This window comes from Hippopotamus amphibius, chromosome 9, assembly GCF_030028045.1.
Source record: "Hippopotamus amphibius kiboko isolate mHipAmp2 chromosome 9, mHipAmp2.hap2, whole genome shotgun sequence".
Lineage (NCBI taxonomy): Eukaryota > Metazoa > Chordata > Mammalia > Artiodactyla > Hippopotamidae > Hippopotamus > Hippopotamus amphibius.
The window spans coordinates 107,323,049-107,346,825 of NC_080194.1; the positions used below are offsets into that span (position 1 = coordinate 107,323,049).

General features: G+C 49.7%; 1 protein-coding gene across 6 annotated transcripts in view; it reads left to right on the plus strand.

The window, feature by feature from the left end:
- Positions 1-21,524, plus strand: part of RCC1L (RCC1 like) — a 35,976-nt gene extending 14,452 nt beyond the window's left edge. For 5 of the 6 annotated variants that reach the window (XM_057747575.1, XM_057747573.1, XM_057747572.1 and 2 more), the window contains 10 exons: positions 1,286-1,415; positions 4,358-4,486; positions 5,356-5,422; positions 5,954-6,005; positions 8,078-8,162; positions 9,371-9,552; positions 12,402-12,489; positions 13,334-13,507; positions 15,894-15,979; positions 20,723-21,524. In XM_057747575.1, the coding sequence (XP_057603558.1) occupies positions 1,361-1,415; positions 4,358-4,486; positions 5,356-5,422; positions 5,954-6,005; positions 8,078-8,162; positions 9,371-9,552; positions 12,402-12,489; positions 13,334-13,507; positions 15,894-15,979; positions 20,723-20,800 (996 nt within the window). In that variant the 5' untranslated portion in view covers positions 1,286-1,360 and the 3' untranslated portion in view covers positions 20,801-21,524. The remainder of the gene's footprint in view (positions 1-1,285; positions 1,416-4,357; positions 4,487-5,355; positions 5,423-5,953; positions 6,006-8,077; positions 8,163-9,370; positions 9,553-12,401; positions 12,490-13,333; positions 13,508-15,893; positions 15,980-20,722) is intronic. The other variant, XM_057747577.1, reaches the window with a different exon arrangement.
- The last annotated feature ends 2,253 nt before the right edge of the window (positions 21,525-23,777 follow it).

Genomic DNA, 23,777 nt, shown 5'->3' on the forward strand with positions numbered 1-23,777 from the left:
AGAAATGCTGGAGTTAAAAGAAAAACCTCACATTTGTTCATTATCAGTGGGAAGCTGGCATTTTCATCAGGATTAGGTTAGATTTACATGTAGTCTCTGAGATTGACCACATAGGCCTTTGGTAAACTGTAAACAACCGAGAGATAGTGGGGGATCATGAGGGTGACCGCGTAATTTGTCATCATCTGCTTGAGAGTGAACCTTGGGATGTCAGATGTAAACCAGGACTATCTCAGACCACCCTGGGTATTAGGGAAAGGGGGTTGACCCTAAAGCCAGGCTGCCTTTGGTTTGCTTCCAGCCCCACTGAAGCCTTAGTGTCCTCCTGTGATCAGTGAAGGTGAGGATTGATAGCAGTGTGGGTGCAGCACCAGCAGAGACAAGGCCCCTGTGATACTAATTCTTCATGGCAGGGGAGGTTTGAGAATGTAACAGTGTAACATGTAACAGTGTAGCATAAAAGTTAAGAGCATGCACTCTGCTATCAGACAGCTTCCACTTACTAGCTGTGAGACTGTAGTAGGCAAGTTACTTAATCTCTAGGAGCCTTGATTTTCTCATCTACCTACCATACTACCACCACCAGTAATAAGTACATTATATAGCTCTTACATTGTCAGGTACTATTTACTCTATTTTTGTTTTTGTTTTTTAAAATATTTATTTATTTATCTATTTGGCTGCACTGGGTCTCATTTGTGGCATGCGGGATCTTTAGTTGTGGCATGTGGGATCTATACTTATGGTGTGCGGGATCTAGTTCCCTGATTAGGGATCAAACCTGGGCCCCCTGCATTGGGAGCGAGGGATCTTAGCCATTGGACTGCTAGGCAAGTCCCTACTCTAAGGGTTTTAACTATATTAACTCATTTAGTCCTCACAACTACCCAATAAGAGAGAGACTTTCATTATCTCCATTTTTCATAGAGGGAAACAGACACAGAGAAGTTAAGCAGTCTATCTCAGGTCACACAGCTGGTAAGGGTTTACCAGTTGTAAACCCTGTGGCCTTGCCAAGATTCAAACTAAGGTAGTCTTCAGCTTAACTGCTGTGCAAGACTGTGTCTTGGTGAATGGGGGTGATGTGACACCTAGACCATTGGGTGGTTGTGACGATTAAATGAAATAGTACATATCAAGCCCTTAACACATAGTAAATGTCCAATAAATGTTAGTTGCTGTAGTGATAGTGTGTGCTCTGGGAATGGATACACAACCTGTCATTTGTTGCTGGGAAAGCTTGATGTCACACATCAGTCCGTGCTTTATGGGAATTGTTTTTCAGATTTCATCTGCTGCCTGTGGCTATGGATTCACGTTGCTGTCCTCTAAAACTAAGGATGTTACGAAAGTTTGGGGTATGGGGCTCAACAAAGACTCGCAGCTTGGATTTCACAGGAGCCGGAAAGATAAAAGTGAGCATTCTCACCTTGGTTTCTATCTGCTGTGATTAGTCTGAAAAAGCACCCTTTGATTTTTAAGACTATGATTTCATAAACCAAACCATAACAAAAAAATAGATGGAGGCTTTAAAGGAATGTTGTTTGAAACCATCTAGACGGCATTATTTTTTAACCTGTTTGGTGATAACATTGAACTTTTAGGCAAAAGGGCATTTGCTGGTAAGTAAAAGTGTTCTTTTTTGGCCCCAAAGAGGTGACCTTTCTTTCCTTGGTTGGACATCACTTGAAATGTTCTTTAGTGCCTAGAATATGGTCTAGGGAAAAATTCAGTGAAATCCTTTTTTTTTTTTTTTTTTTTTTTTTTTTATTTATTTTTTGGCACACGGGCTTAGTTGCTCCGCTGCATGTGGGATCTTCCTGGAGCAGGGATCGAACTCATGTCCTCCACATTGGCAGGCAGACTCCCAACCACTGCGCCACCTAGGAAGCCCCCAGTGAAATCCTTAAGATGGAGGTTTGATTCCAAATATTTGAAACTTGAATTGTAAAAATGTTAGAAATGATTTATAATGACATTTTAAACAGTAGACCCTAGCCAGTGAATATAAGTATAATAAGAAACAATTTTTAAAACAAAGGGGAAATTACCCAGAAATATACTGGACAAGTCTTTTTTTTCCCCCCAATTTTTCCCCTTCCCCTACTCATACGCAAATATGTTAAAATATAATTTTGATTACAGCGTATGTTTTGTTTTCTGCCTTTTGTCACTTAATTTTATATCAGTATTCTCTTATAAAGTGGTACTGCAGTCTTTGTCAGCTGTGTAAGACGCCACATCACATTCTTTTATACCTTTATTATATACAGAAATGGGCAGGGAGTATAATGCGTCCCCTGTGCCACCATCAGCTCCAGCAGCCATCAGCTCCCACCAGTCATGGTGTATTCACTTCCCCCACCATCCCCCTCCACAGATATGAAGCAAATCCTAACGGTATTGATGTTTTCATAACTATTTCAGCACATATCTAAAAAATTAAGGACTTAGAGAAATAAACACATCATTACCACACCTAAAAATAATCAACCGTATAATCTTTTAATATCACCAGATATCCAGTGTTTGTTTCATTTTTAACTTTTTTTCTTTTTTTGACTGCGCTGCACGGCTTGCCAGGATCTCAGTTACCCAGCCAGGGGTTGGACCCGGGCTGCAGCAGTGAAAGTGGCGGCTCCTAACCACTAGGTTACCAGGGAACTCCCCTCTGGTGTTTTAATTGCCAGTTGTGTCATGAATGTCATTAGGCTTTTATTTTATTTTAAATTTATTTGAATCAAGGTCCAGATAAGGTCTGGCCATTGCAATTGGTTGATAAGACTTTTAAAAGAGTTGTGAGTTTGTGTCAGTGTTTTTCTCCTTGATATTTATGTATTGAAGGGATCATGTTGATTCCCCTGTAGAAGTTTCCAGTCTGGAGTTTGCTGAATGCATCCCTGTGGTGCTGTTTAATGTGGTCCTCTGTCCTCTGTGTTTCCTGTCAATTGGTAGTTGGATGTGGAGCCAGATTCCATTTATTTATTTATTTGTTTGTTTATTTTTTAAAAAAGGAGCTGTAACACTTCAGGTTCCCTTTAAATGTTATGTATTTACTGCTTCCCAGGCCCTTAGGGGGTCAGTGAAGATACTAACAGGAGATGTAAGTTTTTAGTATTTTAAAGTACTGTATTTTTGCAGCTGACAAGGCTGTATACACTAACAGCATTGTCCAGGGTCTTTGGTTTTGCTTAGAATTACATTATCTTATTGTGATAGATTAGTTGTCCCATGCTGATCAAAAACTCTGTTTGAAAATTGTATCAGTCACTAATGCATACTGACAGGCAAGTGTAATAATAAGACAAAATGTTTTTGTTTTTATTTAAAATATTTTAAAATTGTTTGGCTGCGCTGTGTGGCATGCAGGATCTTAGTTCCCCAACCAGGGGTCGAACCCACGCCCCTTGCAGTGGAGGTGTGAGGTCTTAACCACTGGACTGCCAGGGAATTCCCCGGGACAAAATGTTCTTAAACATGGGGCTCATAGGAGAAAAGAGAAGAGTCATTAGTGGGGAGTGGGTTGCAGATCTTCTCCTTAACTCCAGCCTCCATTATAAATATTCAGAAGCTCATTGTTTAAAATCTACTGTAGGAATTCCCTGTATAGACCCATTCTGGCTTCTCCAGTAGGATTATGAAGAATGATAAGGTTCTTCTTTAGAGTGCCTTCTAAAACACTCTCACCCTTTCTTGCTTATTTAAATATTAAAAAAATTTTTTTTGAATAGTTAACATATTTGTATACCTCAGAATCCTAAAGGTGCAGTTGAATATATGTTGAAAAGTCTGCTTTCCACCCCTGTCCTCCCAGCCAAACAGTTTTTGTCTCTGAAGACAACCTTTGTCAACAGTTTCCAGTTTATCTTTCTAGAGAGACTTTCTGTATATGCAAGCACATATATCTGTGTATTCTTTTTACTTCCTTTTAATCTAAGTGGTATCATACCATATATGCTGTTCTTCACTTTACTAGAAATTCTAGTGGGTATTGCAGGAAGAAAATGCTTTTCCTTTCTTTAAAAATTCAGAAGGTGGGTGGTCCAGTGGTTAAGACTCTGCACTTCCATTGCAGAGGGCGTGGGTTTGATCCCTGGTTGGGGAACTAAGATCCTGCATGCTGTGCAGTGTGACCAAAAAAAAAAAAAAAGAAAGAGAGAAAAAGAAAAAAAAATCCAGAAGGTATAAATGATGTGGGAAGAGGTTTCTTTAATATAGCTAAGTATACTTTTCAACAACCCAACATGTGATGGAGGCCGAGGGCTGGGAGTGGTGCCAGAGTTCCTGTCTTAGCTCTGCCACTAACGGAGTCCGTCAGGCAGTGTAATGTGTGTGCACTTGGCCCTTTTCGTTTCAGCGAGGGGATATGAGTATGTTTTGGAGCCCTCGCCCGTCCCACTGCCGCTGGACAGACCTCAGGAGACGAAAGTGCTGCAGGTCTCCTGTGGCAGAGCCCACTCTCTCGTTCTGACAGACAGCGAAGGAGGTGACGGACCTGTTCCAGGTGGATGGGAGAGTGGGGACCGCTTTCCCACTGTTGGGCCTGAAGTGGCTTGTTCCTTTGAGCCACATCTAGTTAGTGAAGCTGTTGGCATTTCCAGAGCAAGTCAGTAGAATGGTGCAAGAGAGCTGTGTCAGGCACACCTCGCTAACTCTTTCATGGTCTCTGCCCTCTGTGCTTCTTAGACGATCTCAGGTATTTATAAATGTGATGGCACACACCGGGCAGCCTTATTATGGTCTCCTGCTCCTTAGCCGTAGAGCCACCAATCTGGACTGTGTGTATAGACGGCTTTTTCTCTTGCACTGAAAGCATCCTGTTTGCTCACAATTCTTCCAGGTGGTGGGGGGATTCCACAGTCCAGTCTCCTGGCTCACCCCTGCCCTCTCCAGAAGAGCAATTGTTTCCAAGGGAAGTTCAACTTGACTAAAGTTTTCAAATTTCATTTTTTTGGCTTAGTGTGCTTTGTAGGAAAAGTTGAAGGTGGTGTTAGGAACTCTTTCAAAAGGGGGCTTGGCATTGCGGGCAGCCTAGTGACAGGTACAGGGAATGGGGATGCTGAGGCCTTTCATAGAATGTGCTTGCCTCATACTGTGAAATTCCTGAGGAGTGCAGCCAGCGCCCGGGCAGGGAGGCAGAAGGCCTAGCAGCAGTGGCCCAGGCTGTGGCCGGCCTGGACCCCAGCATGCCTGTGGGGGTGCCTGCAGAGGCTGTGAATGTTGGAGAAGGAAGCCAAGTGGGCAGCTAGGGTGAGTGGTCAGATTAGGACCACTTTTGAGACCCCCTTCCAGTCCTGGTATTCGAGGATTCCATGAACCTGCAGAACTGATTTAATTGGCGGTGTTATCCTTTAGTCTTCAGCATGGGCAACAATTCTTATGGGCAGTGTGGAAGAAAGGTGGTTGAAAACGAAATTTACAGGTGAGTTCCCAAAAGGAGTGTCCCCAAATTATGTCAAGCATTAAACACCTCCTGAGTGACTACAGTGTGATAGACCCCAGGGCAGTGAAAGGTGAGGTTCCTCATGCCAGAGAGGGGCAGCGAGAGCTCACTGGAAGGCTGTGAGAGTGTCATTCCAGCACAGGTGGGAGGGAGGGTGTGTGAGCATTGACTGTGATGCGTGGAACTTCTTTGATTTAGTTTATTTGCACCAAATTGATTAACTTAAAAATTCCTCTAGTCTTTAAAAAAATTTCCCTTTAGTTCCTAACATTATGCTGGTAGGTCTAAATTCCAGTCACAAATCTGCAGCATATTAAAATCACAAAAGGATTTTGTTTTGTTTTACTTTCATGCCTAGACTTACCTCTTCCTTATTTTTGACCTTGAGAGTTTCCCTAATGTTACTATGCCTGTGGGGGCTGCCAGTTGGGGTGACGGGAGGGGCCAGAATCACACAGTGCTTACCATGACCATATTTTTTGGTTCTCCCCAAATTGCTCCTGGCTGTAGCGAAAGTCACAAAGTCCATAGGATGCAGGACTTCAATGGACAGGTGGTCCAGGTAAGAGACGTGGGCTGAGAACCACTGGTCCTGCCCTGGGGGGTGATTTTGGAAGGGCGAAAGTTGGGTGAGGTGATGGCAAATTGTTAGGGGGATTTTCTGAATTAATAAATTATTTTAGTAAATATTATCGCCTGTCTACTATAGGCCAGGATTTATGCTAGCTTGTGGGGATACAAAGTTTAATACACATTGGGGGTGGGGCGGGGCGGGTAACACTCTAGTGGGAGAAGCAGGTTATAACAACTAGCTGTCTCAGAGTATGTTAGGGCTGTGTGTGTTCCAGGCTGCTTTGTCTTGCTGGCCATTTTATTCCCATCCTTGGTGCAGTGTCTGGCACATGGTAGATACTTAAATACTTAAATATGTAAATGAGTGTATACAGAAAGCACTTATGAGAGCACCAGAAGGAGAATTGTTACGTCTACCAGGGGTGGATTGGAAGGAGAGACAGCGTCATGGAGGAGGTGGCCGAGGAACTGACCAGCTGGACCAGGGTCGGGTGGTGGGAAGGGTTTTATGGCAGAAGGAGCAGCCTGAAGGCTTGATGGTGCTGAGAGCATGCAGTGTGGCTGGAGTGTGGTGTGCCTGCCTGCGGGGGTGGGGGTGGGGGGCAGGGTGGAACTGGCTGGAAGACGGGTTGAGAGGGGACAATGCAGGGTCTTGTACGCCTTGCTAAGGAGTTTAGAGTGCGTCTTCTTGATGGTTGGGGGCTGTCAAAGGTTATAAGCAGGTGACAGCCAAGTCACGATCTGTTTAGAAAGATAACTTTGGCCATAGAATAGAGTTGGGTGAGAAGGTGAAGGCCCGTTGGGAAGCTGTGGGGAGAAGGGACAGGTGTGGAGACACGTGGGAAAATTGACAAGATTCGAGGCTTGGTTAGATGGGCAGTGGGGGAGCTAGCAGGAGCCAAGTGACTCCACAGGCACATGAGTGGCGCTGATGCTCTTAGGCCAGATGGCGGAGTCTGGAGCAGGGTAGGCGAGGAGGAGGTGGAGAGGGAATTTGTTTTCTCTTTTTTTTCTGTAATATTTATGTATTTTTGGCTGTGTTGGGTCTTTGTTTCTGCACCTGGGCTTTCTCTAGTTGTGGCAAGTGGGGGCTACACTTCGTTGCAGTGTGCAGGCTTCTCAGTGTGGTGGCTTCTCTAGTTGCAGAGCATGGGCTCTAGGCTCAAGCTTTAGTAGTTGCAGTGCATGGGTTCAGTAGTTGTGGCACACGGGCTTAACTGCTCCACAGCACGTGGGATCCTTCTGGACCAGGGCTGGAACCCTTGTCCCCTGCATTGGCAGGCGGATTCTTAACCACTGCACCACCAGGGAATTCCCTGGAAATTTGTTTTCAAGGTGGCAGTGGCAGTGGAATGGAGTGTGCTTCTTGCACAGGCTTCAGAGCCACAGGGATTCGAGTTTAAGTCCCTGCTTCTCCACATGTTAACTGGGTGACTTTGAGCAAGTTACCAAACCTCTCTGAAATTGGGTTTCTTACTGGGTGGCCTTGGTCATTGACTTATTAGCACAGCACCTGGCATTAGGGATGTTTGCTAAGTGGTGCTTTTCATTAGGCAGTTAGCAAAATAGGTCTGGGACTCACTAGAGTGGTTGAGACTGGAGTTGACAGTGTGGTGGTGGCCGCAAAAGCCTTGGGGGTGGGTGCCTTCTCCCAGGAAGCATGCAGAGCAAGGAGGGGAGAGGGCAGAGGACAGACCTCGGAGGAGCATTCCAGCACTGAAGGGCCTGAGTGGGCACCTGGGGAAGGAGCGGCGGGGAAGGCTTGCGGAGGAGGGAGCGGCTGCTTGGGTGGAGTGGGCTGCAGGGGCTCTCAGGTTCACGCCGTAGAACACCTGGTGCTGTGTGTTTTAGCAAGAGCAGTTTCAGGGCAGCGGGAGACACAAGCTGGGCTGCGCTGGATTGAGAAAGAGTCAGATATGGAGCAGAGCGGGGCAGCCTGCTGGCCTGGCCCCCTCAGCACTGAGGAGCGGTGGAGAGTGCTGCCATGCTTCGGGCACTTGGACCGGGACTCCAGCTTCTAAGGATTCCTTCTCACCAACCGCACCTCTGTTTGTGTGATAGGTTGCCTGTGGTCAGGACCATAGTCTGTTCCTGACAGATAAAGGAGACGTGTATTCCTGTGGATGGGGCGCGGATGGGCAGACAGGTAGCGTCCCTTACCCCCACCCCCACCCCCCTCAGCCTCTCCCTGTGGGATGGTGCACCTGCCTTCATTGACTCTTCCCTCTCTTGTCGCCATCACCCCCAACTCCCGGACTGGTAGAGGATTGGAGGCACCCGCCACAAGTCAGTCTTTTAAGAGGCATACGGCACCTAAAGGGAGCTCGATTTTAACTGATTTGTGAAGAATGTGATTAAGGGAGGGAGGAATGAAGGATAAGCTCTGTCATCCTTGTGTAGCTTATCTTTCTGTGTTTTGATATTTGTCTGAAGGGAGAGCCTTAAATTTAAGATTTAAATCTTGTGTAAATCCTCTCTAATCCTGCTCCCTCATCATATCATCTTGCTTCCTTGACTCATGTTTTCTCCCAGTCCTTGTTCATATGTGAACATCTTTTATGGTAATCATAGCATAGGTGTGATTTTATATGCTTGTTTTATCATTAAATTTACATGAAACATTTTTCTGTGTTGGTATAACTTTCAGTTGCAGTTTTTAATATTTGTATGATACAGTGTCAAACTTATGTACCATAAGGTAAATTAATCATGTAATCATTTTATCAGGTAATTACCCATTAACCATTTGTCAAGAGGCATATTTTTGGGAGGGGTGCAGTAGCCATTGAGATGTGACATTTGTCATGTATACACATCTAGCTTTTTCATTCATTTGGATTGTTGCCCTAGGATTAAATTGCCAGGAGTGGGTCAGAGGATTAGAACATTTTTATTGTTTTCAGAATGTGTTGTTAAATTGCTTTTCCAAGTTTTTGTAGTTTATATTGCCATCAGCAATGTATAGAAGTACCAATGTAATCATAACCTCTCTAGCAGTGAGCATTGTTAATTTAAGTGTCCTAGTTTAATTACGAAGCCCGTTTTTAAAATGTGCATTTCTTTAGTATCTATAAAGTTGAAGCTTCTTTTTATTTTTTAAAATCTTAGTGTGGGTGACTTTTAAAGTTAGCTTTTTATAAAACGAATGAAATTGTTGATACATTTGACAGCATAAGCCAAGGAGTAAGGTGAGACGTGAAAGTGAAGTTGTGCAGTGTGTAGAGGAACGGAGCAGGATTTTGAGATGATATTTGCAAAGTGCTTCACACTGCATTTGGCAAATAGTAAGTCAATGCAAGTGTGTGTTAAAAAAGAATAAACAATTAAAAGTAACACAGTTTTCCATCGTTTCAGGTCTGGGTCACTACGATATCACCAGCATGCCAACCAAGCTGGGTGGAGACCTTGCCGGAGTGAACGTCGTCCAGGTGGCCACCTACGGGGACTGCTGCCTGGCTGTGTCAGCCGATGGTGGCCTCTTCGGCTGGGGGAACTCTGAGTACCTGCAGCTGGCCTCTGTCACTGACTCCACACAGGTGTGAGGTCACTGCAGCCCGGGGCTGGGGGTTTGGAAATGGAGTGGTAAGGACATTTAGAAGAGGTCCTTCATCAAGGGGTGATGTATAGAGTGCTGTGTACGCCTCACCTCTTCAAGGGGCCGAGTTCTTGGCGATATCATTGGAGCCTGAAAAGAAAGCTTAGATTCAGAAGTCATCATTGATACTTTGATGAGATAGTTCTGGTTTAGAGCAGTAATTTGGGTGTGTCTGTGTGCCCTTCTTGTTCTGAAAGGGATGTGAGGCTGTTTACATAAGTGCCTGTGACGTCACAGTGGGCCTCTTGTTGCTGTCTAGTGTGTGTAGCCCCAGACACACAGATCTGAGGTGTGCACCTTGTTGAAGACACCTGTGCGGCCCCCAGATCACGCAGTAGGGCACTGGCAACCCTACTGGTGGCCTCTCCCTGTCACAGCCCTGCCTTCACTGAAGGGAGCCACCATCAATACAGTACAGTAGGGTTTTAAATGTTTCAGTAAGGAAAATTCCAAATATAAGCAAAAAGTAGACCTCACTACATAATTAATCTCTTTGTGTCCATCACCCATGGTCAGCAGTTACCAGCTAATGGCCCATTCAAAAAAATAGATAATTTACTGTTTTAAATTGCGTGACTCTGTGGGTTTTTAGTACATTCACAAGGTTGTGCAATTGTCACCACTATCTAATTCCAGAACATTTTCATTAACCCTCTCCGCCCTCCTCTCCAAAAGGCCCCAAACACCTAATGGGCAGTCTTGTTGTATCTGTAATTCCATCTGCTTCTCTGTCCTGCATTATTTTGAAGCAAATCCTAGACATCATATCTACAAATCATATGGATCTCTAAGTGATAAGGGTTTAATGTCATCAAACTTCTGACAGCATGCAGAAGGGTTTTAAATATGTGTTAATAGATGAGAGATATGCACAAAGAGATAAAGACCAGCCAATCGGATGAAAAAATTCATCCTCTACAGTCTGACCCTGGCTAGAATTAGCTGCAGATTTGGCTCTGAGCTCTCTAGTAGCCAAAACAGAGGTGAAAATGTGGTCATTTAAATGATTCATTGTTTCCATAAGATAAACAGCAAATAAAATGTTCAGGAGAAGGACTGGGCTTCCTGATACCAAGGCCTGAGATCAGTGTCTCACACGGCTGGCCTTCCCATGGGGGCAGATCCAGGGTCATGTCATTGTTATCTGTGCTGCGTAACAAATGACCCCAACACGTAGTGGCTTAAAACAACATGCATTTATTATCTCACAGTTTCTGTGGGTCAGGAATCTAGGGGTGGCTTAGCTGGGTCTTAGGCTCTGAGTCACTCAAAGGCTGACGTCATCTTGGGGTTCACCTTGGGAAGGCTCTGCCTCCGGGCCCACTCTGGTGGTTGGCAGCAGGGTGCAAGTCCTCGTGGACTGTTGGCCCTGGGGCCCCAGGTCCTTGCTGACACTTGGCCAGCTCCTAGTGGTTGCCCAAGTCTTCGTCGGCTCCTTGCCATGCAGGCTTCTCCACGTGGCGGCTCACAGCATGGCTTCAGCTGAGCGAGCAAATAAGAGGGCGAGAGAGCATGTCAGCGAGACAGAAGCCAGTGCTTTATAAGTTCACCTGGGCAGTGCCTTCCCCTCACGTTTGTTGGAATTTTGTTCTTTAGAAGCAAGTCACTAGGCCCTGCCCCCACACACTAGGGTGCAGATTATACACAGTGACAAGCAGGAGACAGACAATTGTTTTGGAAGCAGCCCATCACATCCGTGATTCTTTACGTGGCCCGAGCCTCATCCTGTCGGTGACAACAGTGGTGCGTATCCAATGGGTCTTTGCTGGAGCGTTTCTAAGCCTTTGCCGAGGGCGTTGCGCCAGAGCCCAGTTGGAAGAGAAGCTGTGACAGCCAGGCCAGAGCATCCTCCAGGATCAGGAAGCCCCTTCATTCCTTTGGAGTCAACTTAGGGATTGTTATCCTCCAGCTGTCTCCGTTTGCAAGTGACTCTAAAAAGATTTGTGGTGGCCATGGAAGCATTTAAAATCTATCTTGCAAAGTTATTCCTCAGTAGAGGCGCCAAGACCAAATCCTGCTGGAAAGCGAAGTTGGCCACACTTCATTTTCCCAACCCCTGGCCTTCCCGTCTCTCACTCTGAGCAGACGTGCCACTTGGCTGTCCCCAGGCACTGCAAGTTCACATCCCAGAGTGAATTCACGCTGATGCTGATACCCTGGCCCTCCTCCCCCACATCCCCTCTAGAAATCACGTCCCTCTCCTGCTTGGAACCCTTGCTGCCTCCCTGTTGTGCTTAGGATAGAGGCCAAATCCTTACTGTGGTCAACAGCATCCTGCGTGCTCTGGTGTCCCTTCTCCCCACCAGCATCTTATAGATGCTCCCTCTCGCCTGCCTGCTTCAGCCATTCTGACCTTGTTTAAACTCCTGAATGTGCTGTGCTCACCTCGCTCCCTTTGCACGTCCATCACCGACTTGGGATTTCCTTTTCTTGTCCCCTGGCCTGCTTACTCCTGACGGCTCCTCCCAACACACGAGGTCAGGTTCCCCGGCAGTCACACCCAGAGACCGCTGTACTCTCCTTCACTACATTCAGTGCAGATTCATCCTGTGTTGGTTTTGGCTGACGTCTGCCGCCTCTGTTGGACTGTACTCTGAGAGCGGGCCTGGGTCTCCTGCTCCTGTCATCTTCCCAGCACCCAGTTAGGCGCTTAGCATGTGCACGTTGTTCAGGAGATATTTGAGGAGGGAATGAATGAACTGGGACTTAGCTCTCCGTACATGAAACAGAGTGTTTCCAAGTTCTCACTGGTTTGTCTTCCTAACAGTGTGGACCCTTTCTTTGATTCAGGTGAACGTCCCCCGGTGCTTGCCCTTCTCAGGAGTGGGCCAGGTGAAGCAGGCTGCGTGTGGGGGGACAGGCTGTGCTGTATTAAACGGTGAGACCCTCTTGCAGGCAGTTCATTGGGAAGCTGAGGGTGGGGTGGGTGAGGAAGGGTTGGTGTCCATTGGATTCAGGCTGTGGTTTTCAGTGCGGGGAGCACGGTTGTGGGAAGATCTAGTTAATTTGAGTTCAGTTAATAGTGGGTGAGGGTGACATTCTTGACAGAAGGATAACGGCCACGATTTATATGTTGATGAACAGCCAGCACAGAGCTGGGTAGCTATGGCGCACCTCTGGAGTGGAGATTGAACTGCTTGCTTCCTCTCCCTGAGCCTGGGCAAAAATCTCCAGCCCTGTCTTCTCCAAAGAGGCTGTGCCAAGGACCCACAGGCACACAGGAGGAGAGCCTGAGGGTTGAGGTACTGAGGTCCTTGCCCCGGGGTTAAACATCTGGCAGCACTGATGAGTATTCAACTTCTTATAGCCTGACAGTCATCGTGAGTTTCAGAACTGGGCCAGGGGTTGTGTGTGTCCTTGGCTTGGTCTTCTCATCTGTGTGAAATGTAGAGTTATTAGGAAAAGCAGCCTTTCTAAGGCTCTCCTGTGTTCATGTGGGGTTTGTGGGTGATTTATGGAGTGGCCCCGTCCAGCAGCCTCAAGATGTAGGACATTTGTATTCTGAGATTGGTTAGCTGGCTAGACATACTCCACAAGCAAGAATTTGAAAGAGGAGAAGAGAAACATTATTTTAAATATCTATCAACATGTTCTTGCCAAGCAAGAAGAGAAAAAAAAAATCCATGTGGATATAATGCATCTTGGTGGTGTGGTTTGAATTTCTAGCAAGGGAGGACTGCACTTGGTTTGACTTCCTGACCATTGTTTTTACTGTAATCCAGGAGAAGGACATGTTTTCGTCTGGGGCTATGGAATTCTTGGGAAAGGACCAAACCTCTTGGAAACTGCTCTTCCAGAGATGATTCCACCCACTCTCTTTGGCTTGACGGAGTTCAACCCAGGAGTCCAGGTTTCCCGCATTCGCTGTGGACTCAGCCACTTTGCTGCCCTGACCAGTAAGTGACCAAGCCTGTGTGGCCCCAAGGCCTCTCAGGTTCAGCCCCAAACCCTGGGCTGCTCTCAGTTTCCATCTGTCCAGCGGGGTGGCGCCTTTGCGTGGATAATTAGAGAGCATGGCTAATCCAGAAGTTGTTTGGCTTGAGGTTGTATAATGTGTGTCTCCTTTTCATCCCGGAGGTTTGTGTTCGGTTCATTTGGTTTGTGGTTAGGCTAACATTACAGTGAATTTTCTCAACAGGATGCAGTCGGTGGTGGGAGAGGGGACCCTTGAGTGGGCCAGGCTGCTGGGGAAAACCAGCGGAGGTTTGGTGCGTCCGCGGTGGGCGAGGAGGAAATGGACGTGTGGGGCTTCATCACGGCCCCTGGCCAAGCCCAACCCTCTTCTGACCCAGGAACATGGGGCGGCAAGAGGCACATTTGTAAGACTGTCCTGTGGTTTTGAGGAGGTAGATGTGCCCAGTTTCTCCAAAGTGCTGGGGGAGAGAGTGATCAAAGGGGAGGCTGAAATGGAGGTTTTCTCAAAGGTTTGCCCAGTTACAAAGCCATGAAATATCCAGTTACTCTGCAGATCTCCAGTGTGTCTGCGCTTCTTGCCACCACCGTGCCTGTCGGTTCAATTTGCTCCTCTTTAGTTGACTTGAATAGTTAAGACTGAACTACATTAATTTCATTTTGTGATTCTCATGTAAATTCGCTTTTTCTTTGTAATTTAAAGTCTCATGGCAAGTAGTTTCCTTTTTAAACACTGGGGCTGGGGCAGTCAGTTTGGGTCATCCTCGTCTGTGTTCCCTGGCCTCATGCTAACGTGAGGACCGCTCCAGATGACCACCCTCTGTTCCAGAGTCCTTGCTGCCATTCAGCCACCGTCTGCATCTCAGACTTTGGAGGCTTGAGCAGCAGCAGCTGCAGCGTGGGCTGCTGTGGTGCTGGGCGGAGGGTTGTCTGCCTGCACGAGGCACTGCGTGGTCACAGCGGTCACTGGGGTGAAGGGCCCTCACCACCCCTCACGCAGGGTCGGCCACCTTCATCTGCAAATGCATCTGTCATATGAGCATTTTAAAGCTATTCTGATGTAGCAAATAGAGTCAGTATGGGAGAATTCTGGAGGTAACCATTACTTATTTCCCAAACGTTTGAGGCTTAAACTATGTGCAAATTCATGTGCTTGGAAGTCCATACGAAGCCTTTGACTAGGGTAGATTCCTTTTTCTGCTGTTGTGCTGTGTGGCCATCTCGGGTCACACTGAAATGAAATCCTACCTAGATTTCCCCCAAGACCTAAAGCCACCCTCCGAGTGCCAGTGACTGCCCCTCAGTGGAGGGAGCCTCAGAGCCTGGGTTTCTCCCCTGTCTGTGGCCAGCTGGCAGTTGAAGTTGGTTGGTTTACGCTGGGGTCTGCTAACGTGTTGGGGGCCGGGCTGAATTGTTCTGTTAAACACATAACCTCTGAGGTGGAAGACCAAGGAGGGCAGGAAGAGCGGAGGGCACTGACAGCGTGTCACAGTAGGATCCTTCATTAATCAGCTGGCTTGTTTCAGTCTCAGCTCCTCCGTGTCTTCTCTTCTTCTTCCCATGACCAGAGCCTTCTGCCAGATGGGGCTGGCGAATGGGGCCTCTGTGCTGAGGATGCCCCAAGCTGGTGTGGACAAAAGTCTGGACTGAGAGCCCTGCCAGGTCTGGGGGTCTGTCCTGGAGGCTGGCGTTCCTAGAGCCCCAGTCTGGATTCAGTCTCCTGGCCTCTCCCTACAGCACCCTGCCTGTCCTTTTCCTTTGTGGCACTTTTTACATTGAAAACATGCATTTGTTTAGTTTAATTTTCACTCTTTGACTAGCTCCTCCCCACAAGGACAGGAACATGCATGTCAGTCCCCATTCTGGCCCAGATTCTAGCACACAGATGTAGACTTGACCCAGAGGGGCACCCAGTCACCGTGTGCCACTTGACCAAATGCTCCTGAGACGTGGAGACCCAGACAAGAAATGACATGTTGTCCTACTTCTCACTCTGTCAGGGTGTGACCTGCGGCTTTGAGGATGCTGAGATTTCAGGATTTGTGGAGGGCAGGGTTTGGTTGGACATAACTGGGGGTGTGTGTAAGGGTCGAGCAGAGGGGTCTGTGTGTACCTGGGCCCACCGCCAGGCATATGCTCTCTCATATGTTTGTGAGAAAGACACAGCATGAATCCGGGCTGGGACGTGTTTTTGGTATGGGGAGGGTACTGTATACTTGCCCCTTCGAAAGAAAGCATTAATGCTTGGGAGAAGTTGAACTTTGATTTTGTACCTGGTTCTAGAAAGCCTATTCTCATAACCCTTCCTTCTCTTGGAGACTTGCCCTTGGCCTAAGCCCCAGCCAAACCACTGTTTTTCTTTCTTTGCAGACAGAGGAGAGCTGTTTGTGTGGGGCAAGAACATCCGAGGGTGCCTGGGAATTGGTCGCCTGGAAGACCAGTACTTCCCGTGGAGGGTAAGGCTGGGCCGGGCGGGCTTGAGGGCTGCGTGCCCGCAGAGCAGACTTGCCTGACGCGGCAGCCGGGCCAGCCCTGGTCCCTGGGGTTCCAGTCCCGTGGTGCCTGTAAGAAGCCTCATCGGAGAGCTGGCCGCGGGCGCATGGGTGCCTCAGGGAGGAGCGAGCTGCGGGCTGGGCGCCACAGGGCTCTGAGAGGGAGAGGGTTGAGATGAAGAAATTGACCTGCCAGGAGCTGTGTACAGAGGCCCGTGGAGAGGAGGGTTTCACAGCGAATTTAAAAGAAAGCAGGATGTTTAGTGTTTAGAGTGCCTTACCACAGCCACCAGAGCAAGACGAAGGCTCTTCTTAGGGGAGGATGCAATTATACAAAAAGGCTCACTTCAAAATTAAAGGGGAAGGAGGTTCCTTCTTAAGTTGTAGTTTATCTTAGTGTTGTTTATTGAGTCAGTTCTTTAAGTTCTAAAAAAAAAAAAGCCTATTTATTTTTTGAATACAGAACACATGGATGTGGTACAGAATGTATTATGAAAAATAAGTCTCCCGCCTCTTGTCCCAGCAGCAGCCGCTGGTTCTGGTTTCACCCTGTCCCCCCAGAGGTGGTCTGTGTGTGGAGGAGCAGGCGCCATGCGCGCCTGCGTGTGCACGTGCGTGTGTGCGTGCCACAGTGTTTTCTTTGAAGGTTAGGTTTTAATGATGTGTTTTGAGGTTGTGTAAAGCATTTTTAAAAAATATGTAAAAATGCAGAAGAAAAGTGTAATTTAAAATAAGGATTTATCGGTCAGAAACCCACAGAAAATGTTTTGAGGCGCTTTGGTATTTTAGGGGCCGTTTGTCTCAGCCATTCCCTTGGCCGCTGGCTCCCCTGACTCCGGTGCTGCTAAGAGAACACGTCAAAAGGGAGACTTTAAACTTTTTGGAAAAAAAAAATGTGCCCAGAGTTGTGCCCAGCCTGGCTGGTGCTGACCCACCTGTTCCCTGGGGACCCCAGCCCGGGTGAGGAAAAGCGCAGTGGTGGCGGACAGCAGGTGGCAGCTCTGGGAGGGAGGATGTGGAGCAGGTTGGATCCTGCTCGTCCTCGTGGGACCTCCTTGCCGCCCTCTCTTTAACCACCCCGCCCCGCCCAGGGACTGCTTTCTGAGGGGCAGCTGGGGAAATGGCCAGGCAACTGGGTTGTGAATGAATGACCATTGAGGCTAGAGGCTCCCTGCCTGCCTTCCTTTCCTCCAAGTTAGAGGGAAGATCAGCCAGGAAATCAGGTTTGAGCGCTCTTGCTGTTGAAGTGGCCGGGCCAGCCTTGGCCTCTGCGGTGGAGCGGGGAGCGGCAGGCCTGGGGGTGGATGCCCGGCTGTTCAGACGGGACCCGCTGCACTGAGGGTCCCTCTGGAAGGGTGATTGCCGGCCTCTGTGCCATCAGGGAAAGGACACTCTGGTCTGCTCCCGCGGCGGCTGCTTTCATGCCACAGCGCGGTCTCCTCTTGTGTGTCTGTGGAGCCCTCAGTGTGTGGAACTCCTTTGCCCCCTTGTCACCTTTTGGTTGGGGCTGGGAGGATAGCACTGAGGTCCTTGCCGGTTCCAAGATGCGAGGCTGGGGCTCTGGGAGAGCGGTGGTGGCAGGAACCAGGTTTTCGATCAACTAGGTTGGATTCCTTAGAGGTTAGTCTGTTGTTGGCTAGTTGGACCTTTCTGCAGTCTGTTCTGTTGTTTCATTTAAAAAAAAAAAATCGCAGGTGTTTTTTTTCCTTAGAAACTGTATTTTCTTATTAATCTTTACATCATTTAAAAAGTATTCCAAGAAAGAAAGAAAAGAGTAAAGCCATATTTGTAGCTCCTACAGTGGTATTAACTAGTTATTCTTAGACTTACTTATAGAGCCTGGGCTTTTCTGGTGGGTCGTAGGCCCAGGAAGTGACAGCTGAGTCACCTGATTGAAACCTCTCCTTCAGAAGGTATCCAGGATGTTTTCCTGCTCCACATTGATGCTCAGAGAAGTTTAGTGATTTCTTTAAGGTCACACACCTAGTAAGAAGCAGAGCCAAGATTCAGACTCAGAATGTCTGACTTCGAGATGTCACTGTGGTCCCCCTCCTCTGCGAGGGCCTGAGCTGGAGTCCCCGCAGTGGAGGGGAGGGTGAGTGCAGAGGCGGGGACCCTCTGCCCAGTGGCAGCCCTGTGGGCCTGGGGACAGGCCACTAGGGAGAGCTTTCAAGTGGCCCCCACCCCAGCCTTGCACTCACTTTCCATAGAAACATGACAGCCATCTTGGGAGCATGGAGCCATCCCGGATGCTGGCGCTTTGCACTGTCTCTCAGCCTCAGAGCAACCTGTGAAGGTCGGGCTGTCCCCCCAGCCCACACCTGTGCACACTGACTTCGGGAGTTGAAGCCGCTGGCCCCGTCTCTCAGCTGCTCAGTGGGCTGGGCTGCGCCGTGAACTTGGTTCTCTCAGTGCAGACTGTGGTGCATGCTCCTCTGGTCGGGCCTGGGTTGGGGCACCAGCTGGGAACCCCCTGCCTTCTGGACCTCTTTCCGGCCGCTTCAGGAGCCACAGGCCCAGGCAGTTCTGACATCTCAGGCGAGGGTGCGCTGCGGGGGCCGGGCCTCCTCGCAGGCTGAGCCGGTTCCCCTCGGCGAGTCCGGCAGCCTGGTCACCACTGGACCAGCGCTCTTCCTTGCCTTCCTCTGTCCCTCTCCTGGTGGGCGTGTCTCAGGAGCTTGTCCTTGTGCAGAGAGGTGGTCCTACACTGATGCTGCTCACACGTTTCAGTCATTGAGGCCAAATATGGCTTGCTTTCTGGAACCGTTTGCCTTTGCAATAATGTGAATATAAATTGGTTTAGAATAGGAACTGCTTTTTAACCTTGATGAGGACACAAATAAAACGTGGCCGAGGGCAGCCTTTTCTTGGACTCAGTTCAGAGGCTGAGACTGAGAGGTGGTTCCTGGGGGAGCCGCAGCCTCGGGAGCTGCCTGCTGCTCTGCGGAGAGGTGCCCGGGGCCAGCGTCAGCCACGGCCATCATCCTGGTGAGTCAGCCAAGGCCACGTGGCCCCCTCTGCTTTGGGCTCTAATGGCCACAGCCCTTGGGGAACAAGGACAGAGGTGTTTAAGTGCAGTAGCTCGGCTGCAGGTCAGCGCAGTGGCCCTCTCCCGGGGAAGGTCAATGAAGGCGCCCTCGTGGCCCCGGGGGGTTGCTAGGAGCTCCCCTGGCCTGGTCACCCCGGGCAGCATGCTTTCTTCTGCTTCTGCGGCCAGCCTGGAACGCTTTCTGCAGCCCTGGGCCTTTGTGATGAGCTGCGGGCACTGCTGCATGTTTGTTCAGTGATTTCTGTAACAGGTTTTGCTAAAGGCGTTTGTTTAGGGAGGGGTGAGTAGCACGAGCTGGTTACTAGCGTCCGTTTGCCTTGTGACCAGGAGACCTTAATGGACTTGTCTGCACACGGTCGGCGTCACTGCCCCTGGGCTTTTAGGGCAGGCCATCTGGACGAGGCCTTCCCCTCTGAAGCTCAGTAAACTCTGCAGGCTGTTACAGGTGGCTCTCCAGCTGTCATGCTGCCCTGCTGAGCGCTGCCGCTGGGGAGGGAGGGCAGGATTTGGATCCGGTCAGGAGAGCTGCGTCAGCACCCTGGCGGGGGCTGCGGAGGACATGGTGTGGGTGCTCTGTCTTAGAAATTGCTAAGAAGACGCTGCACTCGCACCAGCTTTCTGCATCCAGAATCTCTGGAAAGACAGGAAACCAGTTAAAAGTAGTTTCCAGTTCAGAGGGAAGGTGGGGAGCAGGGCAGATGATGCAGGGTGGTGTCCGAAGGTATTTAATACCTTTTTTCTTTTTTACTGAATGTCATTTTATATTGTAGCCATGTGACTATTACCTATTCAAAGTAATAACAGTAGTAATAATAACATGTATAATAATAATACAGTAGGAGAAAGCAAAGTCCCCTTCTCCTGGAGAACTGGGGGTGTGTGGACCTGGAGGTCCTGCCCATGTCGTGGGTACCATGGAGTTTGGGGTGGAGGTTGTCCATCTCCAAGGCCTGGCTGTGGAACAATGAGAGACATGACCTTAAAAGCCCTCAGGCCAGAGGCTTCACACCTGCACGAGGCTGTCTGCGCATCGCCTGGAGGGCTGGGCCTGCCTGTGATGGAGTGTTGTCAGCGTGGGTGGGAGTGTCGGCAGGGCTGTCAGCCAGGCTCTGGCACCTTCTGAGACGCAGTAAACACCTCTCCTCCAGGGTGCACGGGACCTGGGAGCAGCCTCCCTGGGTCCAGAGCTGATGGGTAAAGCGGCTGAAGATACTGGGCTGGGAGGCCTCCTTCCCAAAGTGGACCCTGAGGGCAGGACAGGGCAGGAGAGTTTCTGGAGCCCCTAGGAAAGGTCACTGAACAGCTGGCTCGAGCGCAGGTGCTGCCCTCTGGGAGTCACGCTCATAGGGGAGCAGCCTCTGTGGGGTGTGCACGTCCTGGGGTGATGCATGCAGGGTCTGTACGTGCGCCTGGAGTGGCGTCTGGGGTGGGGGGGGGGTGTCACCCTCGTCTGGATGGGGAGTCGCGATGGCCCTTCCCACGGTGAGCACATTGACCCTTCCCAGCAGACTCGCCAGGTGGGTGTAAACACCCCATTTCCAGGTGAGGGAGCCAAGGCTCAGAGCGGTTAAGTCACCTACCCAGAGGCGGGGTCAGGTGTTTGTTGGGCCGCTGCCAGGCCACCTCCCCTCACGGTGCGCTGGGTCTTGTTTTTTCAGGTGACGATGCCTGGGGAGCCCGTGGACGTGGCGTGTGGTGTGGATCACATGGTGACTCTGGCCAAGTCCTTCATCTGAACCTCCTCCCTGACCTGCGCGAGCCCGGCCCCGGCCTCAGGACCACTTGGACTGCTCAGCAGGGGTGGCCGCTGGGGCTCCGGATGGGGCCCGAGAGGGTCAGGGCCCTCCCTGTGCTGTGCTGCCCTCTCCCGCAGCCCAGGGCAGCGCGACTAGAAGTGCCGGGACGTGGTCCTCACTTTTGCTGAGGGTGAGACTTGCTGTACTTGGCACAGATGCCGCCATTATTGGTCGAGCCCCAGGGCTGTGTGGTAGCCCCGGCAGGGCGAGGATGGTCTGCTCATCTCTGCTCCTTCCAGGGAGTGCACGACAGCTTCTGGTGTCACGTCTGGTCTTCAGGAAGCTTAGCTTGCTCAGCCATCTCTGCTCACTGCCAGGACATCAGCCGAAACCCTTTGCACTGGGGTTCTCCCTGGAAACGCCGGTGGGCAGCAGCCCGGGACCCTGCGGGCCCACGGCTGTCACCAGCCTTGTAACCATTCTTACTGCCTGGCTTAGAAGACTTGAGAAGTCCCCTCAGGAAGAAGATCAAGGCCAAACTCTTGTGGGCTGAGGGCTCTGAGTACATCCCACGAAAGCTTGGCTGGAGTGCTAGCCTTGGAGAAGGACAATTCAGAAACGGGGGGAAGAATTTGTGTTAGTAATGTAACATTTTTCTTTAAAAACATCTTTTAAAAATCTCTTTTGGAATAAAGTCTGTTTTCTGCCTTTTCATTTTTAAGAACTGGAGAGGGCTTTTTATTTTATCCTGATCATTTAGAGATTAGCTTGCAAAAACAAGGCTTTTGGTAAAGAGGCAACTAGAAGCCAGTGAAAAATACTCTGAAAGACAGTTCCACATGAAAACTGTTTTCTGACCAGAGTCTGCTCCTGCAGTGCAACTGGGAGAAAATGGTGAAGTACAGTAAGTCCCCTACATACGAACCTTCAAGTTACAAACTTTCAAAGATGCGAACGTGCGTTCGCATGTCTAATCACATAAGTTAGTTAATTCACGTGTCTGGCGTACATTGTCATGTGCGTGCATCCTCTACAAGTGGTTGTGCTTTTGCGTACTTTACTATACAGTACTGTATAGGGTACAGTAGTACAGTATCTTTATTTGAAGCCCAGGATGTGCGGAAGCAAGCGTGAAAGCTGCGGCGGTGTAGCTGGTACTGCTAAGAAGTGCCAAGCAATAATGACAGAAACAAAAGTGTTATAAACCCAGTACGGTGCAGTACTGGGCAGGGGAGCTGCCTAGGTAAGCTGGGCACCTAGGCTAACTTTGTTGGGCTTAATGAACAAATTGGACTTATGAACGCACTCTCGGAACTTGTTCATGTGTAGGGGACTTCCTCTATAAAAACAACCGGTAATCGTGTCGCACACTGGGCTCTCACTCATGGTTTGCCTGTATCCCCTGCCTTTTATTCACTCAGTCCACACAGTTAATCACACTAGGTCACAAAAAAATCCCTGTAAGCAGGTCTCATGATGCTTACACTTAAGGAGGCAAAACAGACAATCGACACGCAAAACGCGAAGTGCGTTCGGTGGTTGCGTGGGCTGTGGAGAAAAAGCAGGAGCGGGACGGGCGATGTCAGGAGGGTGGCGGTTTAAAGCGGAAGTGTCACCGAGCCAGTGTCCTCGCCGTGACCTGAGGCAGTGGGACCTGGCCAGGCGGTGTCTGGGGCAGCAGCCCTGGGACCCCACGTCTGGGCTCATGCCACCTCCACTTCTCTGTAGGGGGACCAGTTCTTATGTTTATTACAGCAAAGTATTTCTGTAACTTGAAATAGAAACTGAAAGCCACCTGTCACTTTCCTTCCTAGAGCTCCTCATTGGGCCGAGGACCATGTCCCCCTATCGGTGAAGAACAGTGTGATCCTTCCTCAGGGAGATACATGCCTTGAAGCACATGGTGATTGGCAGAGGGCGATGGCCCTGAAGGGCAGGTGGGGTCCCCCCAGCTACGTGTGGGGACGGTCTCCGTCGGATGTGGGGATGGTTTTTAGCCTCCCCTCAAGTGGCAACCAAGACTCAGATCCAGTAACAACCTCTACCCTGGACATGGCACCCAGAGTGTATTAAGGGACGTCCTTGGATTTGTCTTAAAACCCAGCGTCTCTCAGTCGGGTCTGGTCTCCCCGGCCAGGAGGCGTGGCTGTGCCCTTTGTGGGTGACGGGGGTTCCCGGCTGGAATGCATCTGCCAGGACCTTCCCGTGGCTGTCCTCTGTGCTCACGTCCCATCTCAGCTTTTTTCCTCTTGTTCCCGGCCCCTCCCAGAGAGGCCTTCTACGCCATTGGCTCGGTTGCTGTGATTTCTCATCTTGTTCCTGTGAAGGGTCAGCGTGTGCAGGCCCTGGGCTCCTCTCGTGTTAGTGTGTGCGTGGGTGACACCCTGAGGGAAGCCACCATGGGCCACCCTGACGTGACCTCTCTCCTTACAATCAGACTCCGTGCATTCAAGGGCACTGGGGTCCGTGCAGAGCCCGGAGAAGGTGTAGGGGCCCCACCACCGTCTCCCTCAGTGGACAGTCCCTTCCAAGGCGCTTGGGTCTCTGCCTTCCATCCCCCTGAGCCCTGGGCAGACGCGCAGGCTGCCACTTCATAACAGTTCTGGGGGAGGACAGGCTGTCACTGTGCGCAGACCCTTAAATCAGCTAATAAGAAACGTGGCGCCACTCTGGTCAGGTCAGCCCTGACACATGCAGAATCCTGTCACCACCTCGCTTGTCCCTTGACTAGATGGCTGCCCATATTTCCAACATTTCAGGAAACACTTATTATGCACTTACTGTGTTCTGCTAGACAGTCAGACGCTGAGAACCCTGCAGTGGAGACGGTGCTGACTTGGCCCAGCGGGTGACGGCCTGGCTAAGTGCCCAGCTAACCCGGCCCAGGGCGAAAGCTCGGGCTGTGTCTGTGAAGATCCACACTGTTCTCCTGCGTGGCATCCGGTTCCAGCACCTCCCGACCACCAATGAGAGTGGC